This window comes from Stylophora pistillata, chromosome 6, assembly GCF_964205215.1.
Source record: "Stylophora pistillata chromosome 6, jaStyPist1.2, whole genome shotgun sequence".
Lineage (NCBI taxonomy): Eukaryota > Metazoa > Cnidaria > Anthozoa > Scleractinia > Pocilloporidae > Stylophora > Stylophora pistillata.
In genome coordinates, this window is record NC_142524.1 from 18690187 (window position 1) to 18703916 (window position 13730).

The following is a 13730-nucleotide window of genomic DNA, read 5'->3' on the forward strand; positions in this document are numbered from 1 at the left end:
GCTTAAAAACAGCTAAAACAAAGTTAAAATTTGTAACTTACCTTTTGAATATAATACCCACGAAGATTATTTTCCAGTTGATATCACTTACAAGAACAAAAAGACTGTATTATAGATAAAGACACGCTTCAAAGAACGCATTGAATACAGAGACACACGCCATATTGTCACGCTTGGTGCCCACTTTTTTTGTGAGACTATCCCAGAATGCATTGCGCGCGAATTACCTTCCGGAACTCTTGATGCACGTATCGTGGTCGAAAAATAGTGCACCATGGTGATTGTATTGTTTTGAGTTAATGCTTTGAACTCATCAACCACACTTTTTGCAAAATAGCCATGTAACGAATTGCACAACCTGCTAAGTACCTCTGTGATCCTGGTTTTTTAAGATAATGATTTTTATTGAGCGAGAAAGGGAACGATTGTATTTTGTTTAGGAAACTCTCCCAATCACTCATCACAATTGTTATGTTTTGATTAATCGTTCACCAATGAGATCACAACGTAACCCAATCTTCCTCTTTGATGTAGCTGCCAACAGGGTAAGACTCGCGTACATCTCTTTGTCTGTGCGTTGTAAGATGTACCTCAGTGGCTGTAGCGTAGCGCTTGCCTTACTTTTAGTGAGTGCTGTATCAACAGTACACTCTATTCCGACAGTTGGAACACCAACTCGCTTCGTCACCGACAAACTGCCAGAACAAGTCAGTCCATCAACGTTACGCTTTGGCAGGAATGGAAACTTCATGGCTTCTGTTGCGAACGGCTATGTAGGCACAGTGATCTACAGCGATACAGTGCATGTATCGGGTGTTTATAATGGCAAGGCTTACTCAAAGAAGTATCCGATTTATCCAATAAACCTTTATGAACATCCTCACAGAGCGCGCATCCCTTCGACAGCCTCTTTCAATTTCAAGATCAGAAGAACCCAGGGGAATACCTCATATGCGCTGGACGTATACGATGGAGTCTTTTATAAGTGGTTCGAGGCGCTCAATTTGACGGTGGAGCAAAGGATTTACGCGCACAGAACCAGGAAGAATCTCTTGATTGTGGAACTTACTGCGAAGAACAACGCGGGAAGAGAATTTTTGATGGACCTTATTCCAAACATGGGATACATCACAAGGGATATTGATTTCTACATGAAAGATTCAAACAGAAGCGAAGCTCTTGCTGGCGTAGGTTTGGTATGTTTTATATTCATATTTTCATATAAAATAGCACTATTTCAGCCTTAAAATATGAACAAATGAATTGTTTGTGAGAGGGTGAACGTGACCTGGCCGATTGATTTGGACAACAATGGACAAAAGATATCCATTCACTATTGTCTGTTTATTTCCGGAGTTGCACAAGTGACATCAAAGCGAAAAATACTACTGTAAACTGATACCGATGATATTTCCAAGTTCTAAGGTGGCTTAACCCAGTTTTCGCGCGCGCTTTTGCTGATGCAATTCAGCGCGCGCACATGGATTGTAAAAAACAAACGTGCCGTCAATAGAGCGGTCATTTTATTTACTCAACACGTACCCGCACTATCTGTGCTATTTTTCTCTATAGTTGGCGCAGTGTTTTGAGGGCTTTAATCTTTTATTACAAAGATATGTTAGAAAAGTTAACGGTGCAAAGAACCCAGCATATTCTCAGCTTTTTTGTCGTTACCGAAAGAAACCGGTTAAATGTAGCGCATGCGTAGTAAGTCAAAAAATTGCGATTGAATGGAAAATTGCTTTCTTGGAAATATGCCTATTTCTTGAGAACCACTAATTAGAATTTCACGAAATATGGTACAAAAATACTTTAGGAAATAAGTAACTGGATTATCGAAAAAAATTGATTTTAAACAGAGGAAATTCTAGAAAATCGAGTGAATCTTCAACAAGGTATAATCAAAGACCTCTTTGTTAAATTGTTAGCAAAGTGGTGTTAACTTGTGAGTATCGTTACAATCTCCTCGCATGCAAATTATGAAGAAAATCTAATGACTAGATTTTCTACAAAGAAACAAAACCGATTTTAATTGCCTATTTATATCTATTCATGTCGCCATGGCAATGGCACATACGTCACCTTAACTATCGAAAAAACAAAGTTTATGTTGTTAACTTGCTTGCTGCCAGTTTTGGCGACCGAGAGATCAAGGGTTTTAGAGAAAATAGTGAAAGAAACAAAGGTATCAAAAACTGTGTTCAGCCACCTTAACTTCAGGTAGTTTGGAAAATAAGGAATGCTGGAATTCGGAGCCCGGAACCGGAATACCCGGAATTCCCGGAATGACCGAAAAATAATAAATTGTCAAAAGATAAAAGTAAACTAATAAATAAATAAGAATATTGATGATTGAAAATTAATGGTGAACTCACAACTTAATTTAATAATTTAATACGAAATTTTTCTCTGAGAATCCCCCAAAAAAAACACTTACCGGCACTGTTCATGGAGATACACGTATTAGAATTTTAAAAAGTCTGCGTCAGGCCGGTAGCCCATACAGCCTAAGCGACGAAATATTTGTACTCTCCCTTCCCCCTGGATGGGATGCTAATCCATGACATGGTTTCTCCCCGTTTTAAATTCGCCTTCACCCATTTACACACCTGCAGGATGTTTAGGGCGCCATGACCATTAGGCCACCACGCTTTTCCAGCCGGAACCATTGTGGAAGATTAAGCAAATGCCATATTTCCAATTAGTTTAATAGTTCAATTGTAAAAAGCTCCGAACTAATACAAATTGATACTCTACCTTAAACAATTATTAACCACACATTGGGAGCTATCAAAGCAGCTACCATTACGACCAGCCGTCTACAGTTTTAATTGAGAGATCGTCAGTTACTCGACACCTTTTTGCGTTTATTATAAATACCTTGAATATATACCTTTGAATATAAACCTTGTTTAGAAGAATCCATCAGTACAAGGTTTATATTCAAAGGTATATAATTCAAGGTATATATAATAAACGCGAAAAGGTGTCGAGTAACTGACGATCTCTCAATTCTAACTGTAGACGGCTGGTCTTAATGGTAGCTGCTTTGGTGGCTCCCAATGTGTGGTTAATGATTATTTAAGGTAGAGTATTAATTTGCAATAGCTCGGAGCTTTTTACAACTGAACTATTAGACTAATTGGAATGGTTCTTCTGCAATGGTTCCGGTTGGAAAAGCGTGGTGGCCTAATGGTCATGGCGCCCTAGACATCCTGCAGGTGTGTAAATGGGTGGAGTCGAATTTAAAACGGGGAGAAACCAGATGATGGATTAGCATGCCATCCAGGGGGAAGGGAGAGTACAAATATTTCGTCGCTTAGGCTGTATGGGCTACCGGCCTGACGCAGACTTTTCTTAATTCTAATACGTGTATCTCCATGAACAGTGCCGGTAAGTGTTTTTTGGGGGGATTCTCAGAGAAAAATTTCGTATTAAATTATTTAATTAAGTTGTGAGTTTACCATTAATTTTTAATCATCAATATTCTTATTTATTCATTAGTTTACTTTTATCTTTTGAAAATTTATTATTTTTCGGTCATTCCAGGTATTCCGAGCATTCCGGTTCCGGTTCCGAATTCCAGCATTCCTTCTTTTCCAAACTACCTAACTTCAGAGTATTATTGGTCCGAGAAGGTTGATTTGTATTTGTTTCAACTTGATTCCAAATCATTTTCCTCAGGATATCTTGCCCCTGACCTTTTTGCCCACTTTGGAGAGGGTATCCTCTGATGTTTAGGGGAATGAAACTTTCGCTTTTTCTGTCAAAGGGAAGTGTCAAAATACAGTGCAAATTCTACCTGAAAATCTCTAGGGATTTAAATCGTGTTATTAACGCTTCTGGACTTTTTTTTTGTTTGTCTCTGTTTGCGTTTTTCGTATTTTTCTTAGTTTAATTTTTCACGCTCCTGTAGCTTTTGACAGTTAGTCTTATATTGTGCGCTTACCGGATCCGGATGAAAGGAATAGCAGTGTAATTGCACTGTCAGATGATAAACTGAGCACCGATCTATTGATTTATTCATCTATTCATTCAAATATAAATATCGGTAAAACAGACTGAAGAGGATGGAAGTGTTCGCCCGAACATAGCAATTGTGATAATGATAAGATGATAAACTGAGCACTGTCTATTGGTTTATTTATCTATTTATTCAAATATAAATGTAGGTAAAACAGACTGAAGAGGATGGAAGTGTTCGCCCGAACGTAGCAATTGTGTGGAAGTACCCAGATACTAGCCATCCATTGAAAATCACGGCCAGCTCAGACGAGCAGACCTGGTACTACATCACCTCCATAGCCACAAATCTGGACACCAAGTTCAACCCGCTTTCTGAAGCTCTCTTTCAGTGGGATGAAGCCATGTTGTAAGGATCTACATTATGAGACATTTTAATTTTATTATAGCCGAGAAGACTTGGATGTGTCAATTGCAAACCTTAGGACTTTTTACTAAAGATAAGAAAGCTGTTCGGTACAAACCGGAAAAACATGAAGGGGGTACTAACGACGAACGACGGCACGAGAATTTCAAGTGGAGAAGGTTATGACCATTTGTAAATAAAGAATGTGAAGAAAACATTATGCAAAGAATTAGTTATTTCGAACTATAATCGACTTGTCCTGCAACACAAATGCTGATTTTCACGTTCACTTCTTTTAGAGTGAAGGAAAAGCTTCTTGCAGAACATAAAGCTGCTTGGAAAGCATTGTGGGACACTGGCCGGATTGAAATCGAAGGGGATCTAGAAATGGCCCAGGCTGTGTACGGCAGTATGTATTACATTCTAAGCTCCACTCGACACGACTGGCCGTACGGGCTGAGTCCCGGAGGACTTCCGGCTGCAGAGGAGTACATGGGACATACATTCTGGGATCAGGACATATGGATGTACCCCCCTCTAGTGCTGCTACACCCTGACTTGGCCAGAAGTTCTGTGCGATATCGAAAGGAAAGGCTACCTGCAGCCCGCAGAATCGCGAAGGAATACGGTTATAAAGGTAGGGAAATAAGTGTTTACGCAAAAACATGCAGATGAACAGAAGGACAGACCAGGGGACGAAAAGACCGAAAAAAACAAATGTATTTTAGTTCAAACCAAATGGAAAAATTTCAAAGAAGTCCAGAAGCATGGGTGGAGTGATGGAACAGCGGATTTGAACGAACAGACAAGTCCATTACATAAAAATTAAGGCTCAGTATCTGTTTGATTTTTTGTTAGCATAGCGTGAAAATAGTTTTGAGAAAGGCAAATTTCTAACATAACTTTCGAACAAAACCGCACACAGGCGCAATGTTTCCCTGGGAGAGCTCCTTTACTGGCTTAGAGACCTCCCCTGGAGAGGTATATGCCAAGAACCAGAATCACATCACGGGAGACATTGCACTGGCCGCTAAGATGTTATGGCGTGCTACCAAGGATCTCCACTGGCTGCGGGAGGTTGGGTTTCCTCTTGTGTACCAGACTGCAGAGTATTGGGCTAGCCGAGTAGAATATGATTCCGAGAAAGAGAGATACGTCATCAATCACGTGATGCCACCGGACGAGTATCACTACCCAGTTAACAATTCCTTCTTCACTAATGTGGTGGCTAAGATAAATCTGCTGTTTGCCAAAGAAGCTGCTGAAATCCTGGGCAAGAAAGTGCCCGAGCTGTGGTCGACCATTGCGGAAAAGATTTACATCCCCTTTGACAGCAACTATGAATATCACCCTGAGTTTGAGGGATATGTGGCAAATGTGATGGTTAAACAGGCAGATGTTATACTGGTGGGCTTTCCCTTGATGTATCAAATGGATAAACAGGTGAGTAGCCAGCTGTTTTTCGAGTAATTCCAAGTGGCTTTAACGCCCTTATTTTCATCGAGGATTCCAAAAATTGGCCAACCTTCCTAAAGATCTGTCGATGTAACATATAGATAAATACACACCCGAGTTTTGAAACGTTTTAATTTGAAAATATTAACAACAACAACAACAATTAATCACTTATAGAGCGCTATTTACAATGACAGATCAACAGCGCTTTACAATCAATCCTAACCCGCCCATCCCACCCCAGGGGAGGACATCCATCACACAGTAATCTCGTGCGTGGGAAATTAACGTCTCCTACCCCTAACCCTGTAGGAGACGGGACCTCTATTTATTCGTCCCTATCCGAGAAGACTAGAATATCTAACCATTTCTTGATGTTATAGAAAGGTAGCATATTCTTCTCAATTATTTTAAGACCTTGAGTGTTGGTCCGGCCGGGGCTCGAACCCTCGACCTCCCGCACAACAGTCCAGCGCTCTATCTAATATATCAAATATATGAAATTTTTCTTTTCTCATCAAAAGTTTCTCTTCTCGATGAGAAAAGAAAAGGTATAAATATTTGATATATATTTTCAAATCAGCAACGTTTTTGAAAACAGGTAGATATATGTGTGTGTGTGTGTGTGTGTATTAAAAAAATGAGGAGTCAAATAAGATATCCTCAGCTGAATGTTTAAAATCTTTTGTTTTGCCTTTTTTTCTTCAGGTCCGATATAACGATCTGACTTTTTATGAGAGGCTTACAGATCCTGAAGGACCCGCTATGACTCATGCTATGTTTGCAATTGGCTGGCTGGAAGCTGGGGAGGAAAAGAAAGCTGAAACAGCCTTTTTAAAGAACTACGCTAATATCCAGGGTCCCTTTAAGGTAATAACTTACCTAACTTGTCGCGTTCCCGAAGCAAGTTCTTGCGGGAAGTATTGATCCGGAGTTCACCGAGTTCAACCACACACTACAGGCCTGATTTTAACAACCGATTTACTCCTTGGTTACCACTGAAGAAAGCGGTGAAAACTACAACATTAAAAATTTACGCGTTACGCAACGAAATAAGCGGCAAAGGATAACCTAAAAGTAAGCTTACATTATAATTCCTGCTGACTGTGTGAAGACAAAAGAGATTTCTCCAACTCCTAAATTTCTCCGTAGAAGCGACGAACGCGTATATCTCAAAGCTTCCTAAGGTCGTTCCCGTTACAAAGGTCGTGAAAAGATCGGGTTACGGAGTTGCGAAAGATAGCGATGATTAACTAAATTACACAATAAAATCACGTGCGTAACGCAAGTGTGTTACGTCGTTCGTGACAACTTATCCTTGGTATTTTGGAAACAATTGATGTTTTAGATCCACTGCCAGTTCTCTGATGGCTATTTCACTGCATTTGATACCATTTTGTTCCCATCTGGGATTTAAAATCACTCTTCCTTTCTAGGTGTGGTCAGAAAGGCGAGGTGGTAAAGGGGCGGTGAACTTCATTACAGGAGCTGGAGGATTCCTGCAGGCTGTCGTCTACGGGTATGGTGGTTTCCGGATCAGAAATGATGGCCTGTACTTCAATTCTACCCTTCCTCCAAGGACAACCAAATTGACCCTGAGTTTACACTATCTCGGCTGTTCCCTGAAGTTTGAGCTGCGAAACACCAACGTCACTTTTACGTTGGTGTCCAATGGTCCCATATCACCTGATCTGGAATTGTCGACTAAGCAAGGTGTATTTGCCCTGAGACAAGGAATACCTGTCACCCTGCAAACAAAGGATGGAGGGGTGCGCAAGCGAGTGAGTACAATACAATCTGAAATACCACAAAACGTGCAAGGACGTCATAATTTCTAAACAGGATCATAAATGTACTCATGACTATTATCCACTAAACACTACCAGCGCGTGAAATACCGCGGGTATCCTGTCCGGCCAAACAGAATCTGTCCGTTCATGAGTGGAGACCAGCAATGTAGCATGGACACTGGGAACATAGTTCAATAAGAGAAGCGTCCGCTTGCGGGAGGCATCCGTGCACAATTTTTTCAAGAGATTAGCTCGTGGATCTAAGAGGTAAATCAACCAATTGGAGACAATGTCGTCTGCTAGGGATATTTTTCAAGAGAAATTTAGTCAGCTCATCGCTGAAACTCTTTGACAACAAATACTAGGTTTTGACGCATTTCATAGCTACTGAAATTTGGTGCCATTTTTCTTCTTGGACTTCCTCAGAGACTTATTTTCGAGTTTTACTTCAAACTTTATACACATTAAGACAACGTATACCAGAGAGGTTGGTAGTTTAGATCTCTTAGCTTTGCTTTGGGAAGATTAAAGAACTTTTTCCAGTTTCTAACTGGAAAAAACTGGCGCAGAGTTAGTCTATCCAAGAATAATACCTCAGTGACCCGTGTTTGATTCGTTTGAGAACAACCAAGGTTTAAACAATATATTGATCGAACAATTATTTTAAGTTTTGTCTGAACTTTGTCTTATTATTTTCATATTTTTGACAGGCCTGGCCGAGCCGAGCTAAATCCAAAATCTTTGGCCGAAAGATAGGTACTGGAACATAGAGTGCATTCTAGACCCCAAGAGGAACTTAGTGTCTCTGTGTTTGTAGCTTTGAGACTGCGCAGACGCAGAATCGTCTATTAAAAAATATAATCGATATATGTTACTGCTTGGCTTTAAAAGCTCCCTAAAGCCTCAGTCAAATAGAGAGTATAGAATTCTGCAAACTACATTTTGGGAAAAGGACCCATTTTACGTGGTTTATTTTTGAAAGCTTTCCAGATTTTCTAAGTTTAATTTTCCTACAAGTTGCTACTGCCCTCGGCGATCACATTTTGTCAAAACACAAAATGCATTATTGTCCTTTAGCAAAATTTGATACTACTGACAAGGAAAATGACACACAACAATTAATCTTGACCAGAGTTAAGTGATTTCTTCCTCCTGATATATCACTTTAGTCATTTTACTCCTACTGGATCCGTTACATGTTGTTTTTTGACGACCGTGACTTCACTATCTGGTGAATGAAATCTTACAACATAACCTGGTGTTTTGGAGAATACTCCATGCAAGCCATTAACGTTGATACTATATCCTTGACTGTTTGATTGCGGAAGTGAATCAGCCCTTTGCATGGGTTTCAAAAAGGCTGCCCTAAGAACTAGGCCTGATGGTCTTACGAGTGAAGGAACTTTAACTGCTACCCCAGGAACAGTCAAGGGCTGTGAAATGTAATACTGTGGAACTACGACGCCGTTTTGATTGACAATGTTTCCATAACTGAATCTTAAACGCTGAAGCATTTTTTGTTTTATCTGTGCGGAATACGCCCTTAGCTCATTCATGGCCTGAAGATGACGTTCTTGCTCTATAAGGGTGGCAGTTTGATCCTCTATGCCCCCATGAATACGCGTCAAGTCTTGGCTCATTTGATCCGATATTTCGTAAGGTGAAATGTTTTGATTTTCGTCATGTTTCATCTTCTGTAATTGTGGTTCTTTATTTTCAATTTTTTCGGGTTTCTTCTCTTTGGCGTTATCTTCGTCTTCATTATCATCGTTTGGTCCGTCTGCATCGTCGTCATCGTCAATATTTTTGTCATGGTCATAATTAGAACGCTCCTTTGTTTCAAGGTCATCTTTGTGTAGTAGCTCTTCTTCGTCTGAATCGTCGGGTCTCTCCTTTTTAGCAACATGATTTACGCCACCGCGAACGTTTCCTGGGACAGAGCCATCCGCGTTTCCATCCTGTTCAGAATCGCCTGTGATTGGTTGGTTTGAATCCGAGTCAGTATCAGTTTGCATCAAGGTCTCTAGCAACACCTCATCCTTCATCTTACTCTGAGTGGATCCATTTTCTTCGCTCACTATTTCAAATGAATCTCTTGGTGCACTAGAGGGAACTTTAACAAGAGATGCTTTCGGTGTGCGGCTGTTTCCAAATTTCTGCCAAATGAAAGGGCTTAGCTGAGAAATTTGCGGAGAGCTCTTGCTTACGAAATTGTGGTTTTTTAGCTTAGCTGCCTTCTTTTGTTTACTTTCTAGTTTGTAAGGTCTGCTTAGTAAAGAAAAGCTTTCTTCTCTGGCCTCTCTGGCGGTCTGGTTTGCTCTTGAATTCTGTCCAATGAGAAGTTTATGTTTGTCGTTATCAGGTATTTTTTTCTTCTTTAGGCTTCCTCCAAGACTCCTCTGCTTCCCTAACTCCTTTAGGCGGTGCCTATGATGTCCTAAAAGAATCATTTTGCAGAGTCAACAAACTTTTAAATAGCAAGATTTAATTTAATTTAATTTAATAGCTTCGCCGACAGGCAGGGGCTCCACAACAGCCTGCGCCCATTACTGCGGGCCCAGCAAACAGGCCAGACCACATCACAGTAATCTCGTGAGTGGGTTCTTTAACGTCCCCTGCCTAACCAAATTAACTAATTAATAGATGCAGGAGACGGGACCTACGGTTTATTCGTCCATATCCGAGAAGACTAGAGTGTCTATTGTTTCTTGATGTTATAGAAAGGTAGCACATTCTCCTCAGTTATTTTAAGACCTTGAGTGTTGGTCCGGCCGGGGTTAATTAGTTATGCTACTTCGCGAAGTCTTTTATGGCAGGGAAGGTGAGCGGTCAAAGAGTAGCAGAGTTTATCTTTTATTTCGAAGTTTGACGTAAGAAGTATTTCCTCGTTTTGGTGAGAAGGGTGGTCCATTGCAGGTTTCCCCATGGAGAATCGTTAGATTTCGCCGTTACCTTTTCTATTTCTGTGTGTAGAGGTACCGCGAACTTGAACGTAGAAACCATTTTCTGCAGCCCAGCGTCTAACCACAGTCTCTACGTACCTCATGTCAAAACTTATGGTTTCAACAGATATTAAATTGTTCCATACCATAAAAAAGTGCTCATAAATCTTTACAAAATTCCCATTACCCTTCTCGACAGACAAGTTCTGCTCACGATCCTTTAGGAAGCCGAACAGTCTCGTTGATATGTCTCAATTTGACATACTTTGTTGAGATACCGTATATAACTGCTGCTTATAAGCCCCCCCCCCCCGGTTATGGGCCTATCTACCCGTAAAGAAAGTACATCCGTTTATAAGCCTCCCCACCCCCCATATAAACTCTCCTTTAGCTATGAAGGGATAGGAACCCTGCTGTGAATATAAATTTTAAGTTTTGTTCGCGTTGTTTTCTGTTCCAATTGTATTGAAAAACTCCGATCTATTATGACGTTTTAAAGCTTAATTCAAAGTGTGTAAATAAAAAACGCATCGGGATGTAAGCCCCTCCGTTTATAAGCCCACCTTCTGTTATATAATCCCAGGGCTTACAAACGGCAGTTTACGGTGTATGCTGTACATCGAGAAAGGTTTAAGAACGTATGGAGTCAAGTTAGGTAGTGGATTGGTGGAGGTAATTTTTAAAATAATGCTATTGAGGAAAACTGGTACTCGGCGGTAATTTCGCATTTTGAAGAACGGTGACCTAAATTTTCTCACCCAACGCACGAAAATCTGTCACACGATGATTGTACCGAGGCAGGCTAAATCGTGTGTAATGCGAGAGTAACCAGAAATTAGAGACCTGTAATTTGGTAATGATCAGAGCATTGTCAACAGAGTATAGTCGCATTTTTTTTTCTTCAGTTGAATACACGAGCGGAAGTTCATTTTACCTTTCTTTGCGCCAAGTCCTTCAGTCGCGAAAAGAAACAGCGAAACAACTCCTAAAACAAGGAGCACTTGCATGAAGAATTACGGTTGTTGTCGACAACACCACGATGTTTACCTCTGAAAAGAAATGTATGGAATTGACATGACCGTGGAGGCAGTGCAAGTGCCGGGTACTCAGTGTTAAGCTCTTTTCATGTAACAAATAATCCACTTAAACGGAGCAGACATGTGGATGGTCACCAGCTGATTGTAAAACATTACCTGCTGTGTTTGAATGGTTCAGATCAGATCAAGGGACAGACAAAAAATTTAAAAGTACCTGGTATGAATGGGTTGTTAGGGTCAACCATAGTCTTGCTTTTAGTACATGATGGCCTGTCAACTTAGTAATCATGACAATTTTTTTAAATTTATGTACAAAGTGATTTTAAACCTAGAGTCGGAAACTATGCCATTCTTAGTGCTTTGTATACTGGCACAAGGTGTTGCGAAGTTTTGGGACGTAGACAAAAGCATAAACTGGCGGAGCACCTCAAACATGGCAGAAGCAACACTTGTCCTTTCAGTTCTTCTGAATCTTCATTCGCCGAGTCTTCTGATCGACCAACAATTACACCTTTCACTTCTCTCCTCCTTAATAACCAACTCTATGCTTGAAGATTTGTATACATCATCTGTGAGTGTGAGTGTGAGTGGGTATGCGGGTTCAGTGGCCTTGGAGGAGTTAACATTTATTATCAGAACGCAACAACACGAGAATCTCAAATGTGAAAAAAATCATACATGAACTTCATGATTCCGACTAAAGCAATCAGTATTTCGCTACCAAAGCTAAAACAAGCGCAGGCCCGAGGCAATTTCTGTTGACAAGTTGTTCGAGAATCAGTCTTAACTAGACCAAGGGTAAGCCACTAATCATTCAATCAATCGAATCACTTAATGACTGCAGAATAATCGGATAAAACTACACAGTTTTAAGGGACCGGTTCTTCTCGCCTAAAGGGCTGAGAGGATTTTGTTGTGTCGCATTAAAATTGAACTGATCGCCCCCTAATTGTCATGATCCCCCCTCACTCGCAGTCAATTTGCTATAGTCCCCCTATATACTTTGTTGGCGACGGCTGAACTCCCAGGTACACAACATCACTACTTCGAGAAACGACATTCAAGTTCAGAGAATCCGAGAATTAGGCATTCTGATGGCAAAAACTCATGTATCCAAATCCAACTAAATATTTCATAACAGAAGGTTTAACCAAGAACGGAATGACAGGACGCGAGTGACAGGGATTCATCGCTTCTGTTAGCGCAGATCTGGTATTATGGTGTCTCTCTTCACGAACTAAACACCTGGTGCGCGTCAACTAGGGAGTTTAAGCAAATCACTACGGCTGGCGCTGCTACGGCTACCTTAAGTAAAATTGTCCAGAAACGAGTCATTGCGCATGTCAGTGGTTCCCATCCAGCCTTAGCCTGCCGTAGCGGGAAATCCTTCTACGCGAGTGGGAAGGTTTCGGCGTAGTCTGTGGTACGTGAACTTATCTCGCTTCTTTCTTCGCTTTATACATTCTCCTGAGCAATTTTACCTATTGAAATACACTTAACATCTTTAAAAGTAGCTTATCGGGAATATTTATCAAGCTTGCTGTCCCTTACCGAGTGAATCTGCCTTTATTTTTGCAGCCGGGTTTGTCGATAGTCTCCCTCGCAGCCGTTTTTTTGGATGTCACGCAACGCTCCCCCAAAATGAGGGGAGCGTTGTGTGACATCTGAAAAAACGGCTGCGAGGGAGACTAGGTTTGTCGAAGGATCGAAGCAGTGCGCACATGGAGAACGCAGCGAACGCAGGGAGAAATGCGTAAGTAGAAAGTCTAACTTTTCCTTTTCAAACCTCAAAGACTACTTGAAATTCAAATAGCTGAGGCCGAAGAATGACGAGGGTTATGAGGGACCTTGTAGAAACTTTGCTTTGGTGTTTATAAGCTCCAAACTGGCAAATTTACAATACGTAAGCTTAAATATTTTAATTCACTCATTCACTGTGCACAGGATCGCTGACAATTTTTTTTTCCAAACGTTGGAATCCCTCGTCCCTTTGAACGAAGTCATTTTGAGTTTTTAGACGTGCAAAAACTACCGCGAAGAAGCTTAATTTATTGGTTTTAAACTTCTCAGCCGTACTAGGTTTGTAGTTCGCGTTGCTTAAAGTTGAATTTTGGCGGGCTACGACGACGTACTCTCC

The 13730-nt window shown here is 40.8% G+C and overlaps 2 protein-coding genes across 3 annotated transcripts; one reads left to right on the top strand and one right to left on the bottom strand.

The window, feature by feature from the left end:
- The first annotated feature begins 511 nt into the window (after window positions 1-511).
- LOC111346317 (protein-glucosylgalactosylhydroxylysine glucosidase) lies at window positions 512-8479 on the top strand. 2 transcript variants are annotated; one of them, XR_015988949.1, is made up of 7 exons: window positions 512-1196; window positions 4173-4372; window positions 4669-5006; window positions 5295-5812; window positions 6533-6694; window positions 7261-7881; window positions 8325-8479. XR_015988949.1 is itself a non-coding variant. In XM_022953605.2 (7 exons), exons 1-7 carry the CDS (start codon window positions 585-587, stop codon window positions 8382-8384), a joined length of 2235 nt encoding a protein of 744 aa, XP_022809340.2. In that variant the 5' UTR covers window positions 513-584; the 3' UTR covers window positions 8385-8479. The 2 variants fall into 2 exon arrangements, 1 of the variants encoding a protein (XP_022809340.2); XM_022953605.2 differs by having other exon boundaries at window positions 513-1196; window positions 7261-7605.
- A 73-nt stretch (window positions 8480-8552) lies between these two features.
- Window positions 8553-11695, bottom strand: LOC111346318 (uncharacterized). The gene is made up of 2 exons (XM_022953606.2): window positions 11491-11695; window positions 8553-10051 (listed from the first exon to the last, which is right to left on the bottom strand). Exons 1-2 carry the CDS (start codon window positions 11561-11563, stop codon window positions 8784-8786), a joined length of 1341 nt encoding a protein of 446 aa, XP_022809341.2. The 5' UTR covers window positions 11564-11695; the 3' UTR covers window positions 8553-8783.
- Between the last annotated feature and the right edge of the window lie 2035 nt (window positions 11696-13730).

Bases quoted from the DNA above. Each gene is read 5' to 3' on its own strand.
- LOC111346317 (XM_022953605.2), top strand. From the start codon at position 585: ATGTACCTCAGTGGCTGTAGCGTAGCGCTTGCCTTACTTTTAGTGAGT. The intron at 5,007-5,294 runs GTAGGGAAATAA...AACCGCACACAG, and splicing joins GAAGGAATACGGTTATAAAG to GCGCAATGTTTCCCTGGGAG. The intron at 5,813-6,532 runs GTGAGTAGCCAG...TTTTTTCTTCAG, and splicing joins TGTATCAAATGGATAAACAG to GTCCGATATAACGATCTGAC.
- LOC111346318 (XM_022953606.2), bottom strand. From the start codon at position 11,563: ATGCAAGTGCTCCTTGTTTTAGGAGTTGTTTCGCTGTTTCTTTTCGCG. The intron at 10,052-11,490 runs GTAAAATGAACT...TGATTCTTTTAG, and splicing joins AGGACTTGGCGCAAAGAAAG to GACATCATAGGCACCGCCTA.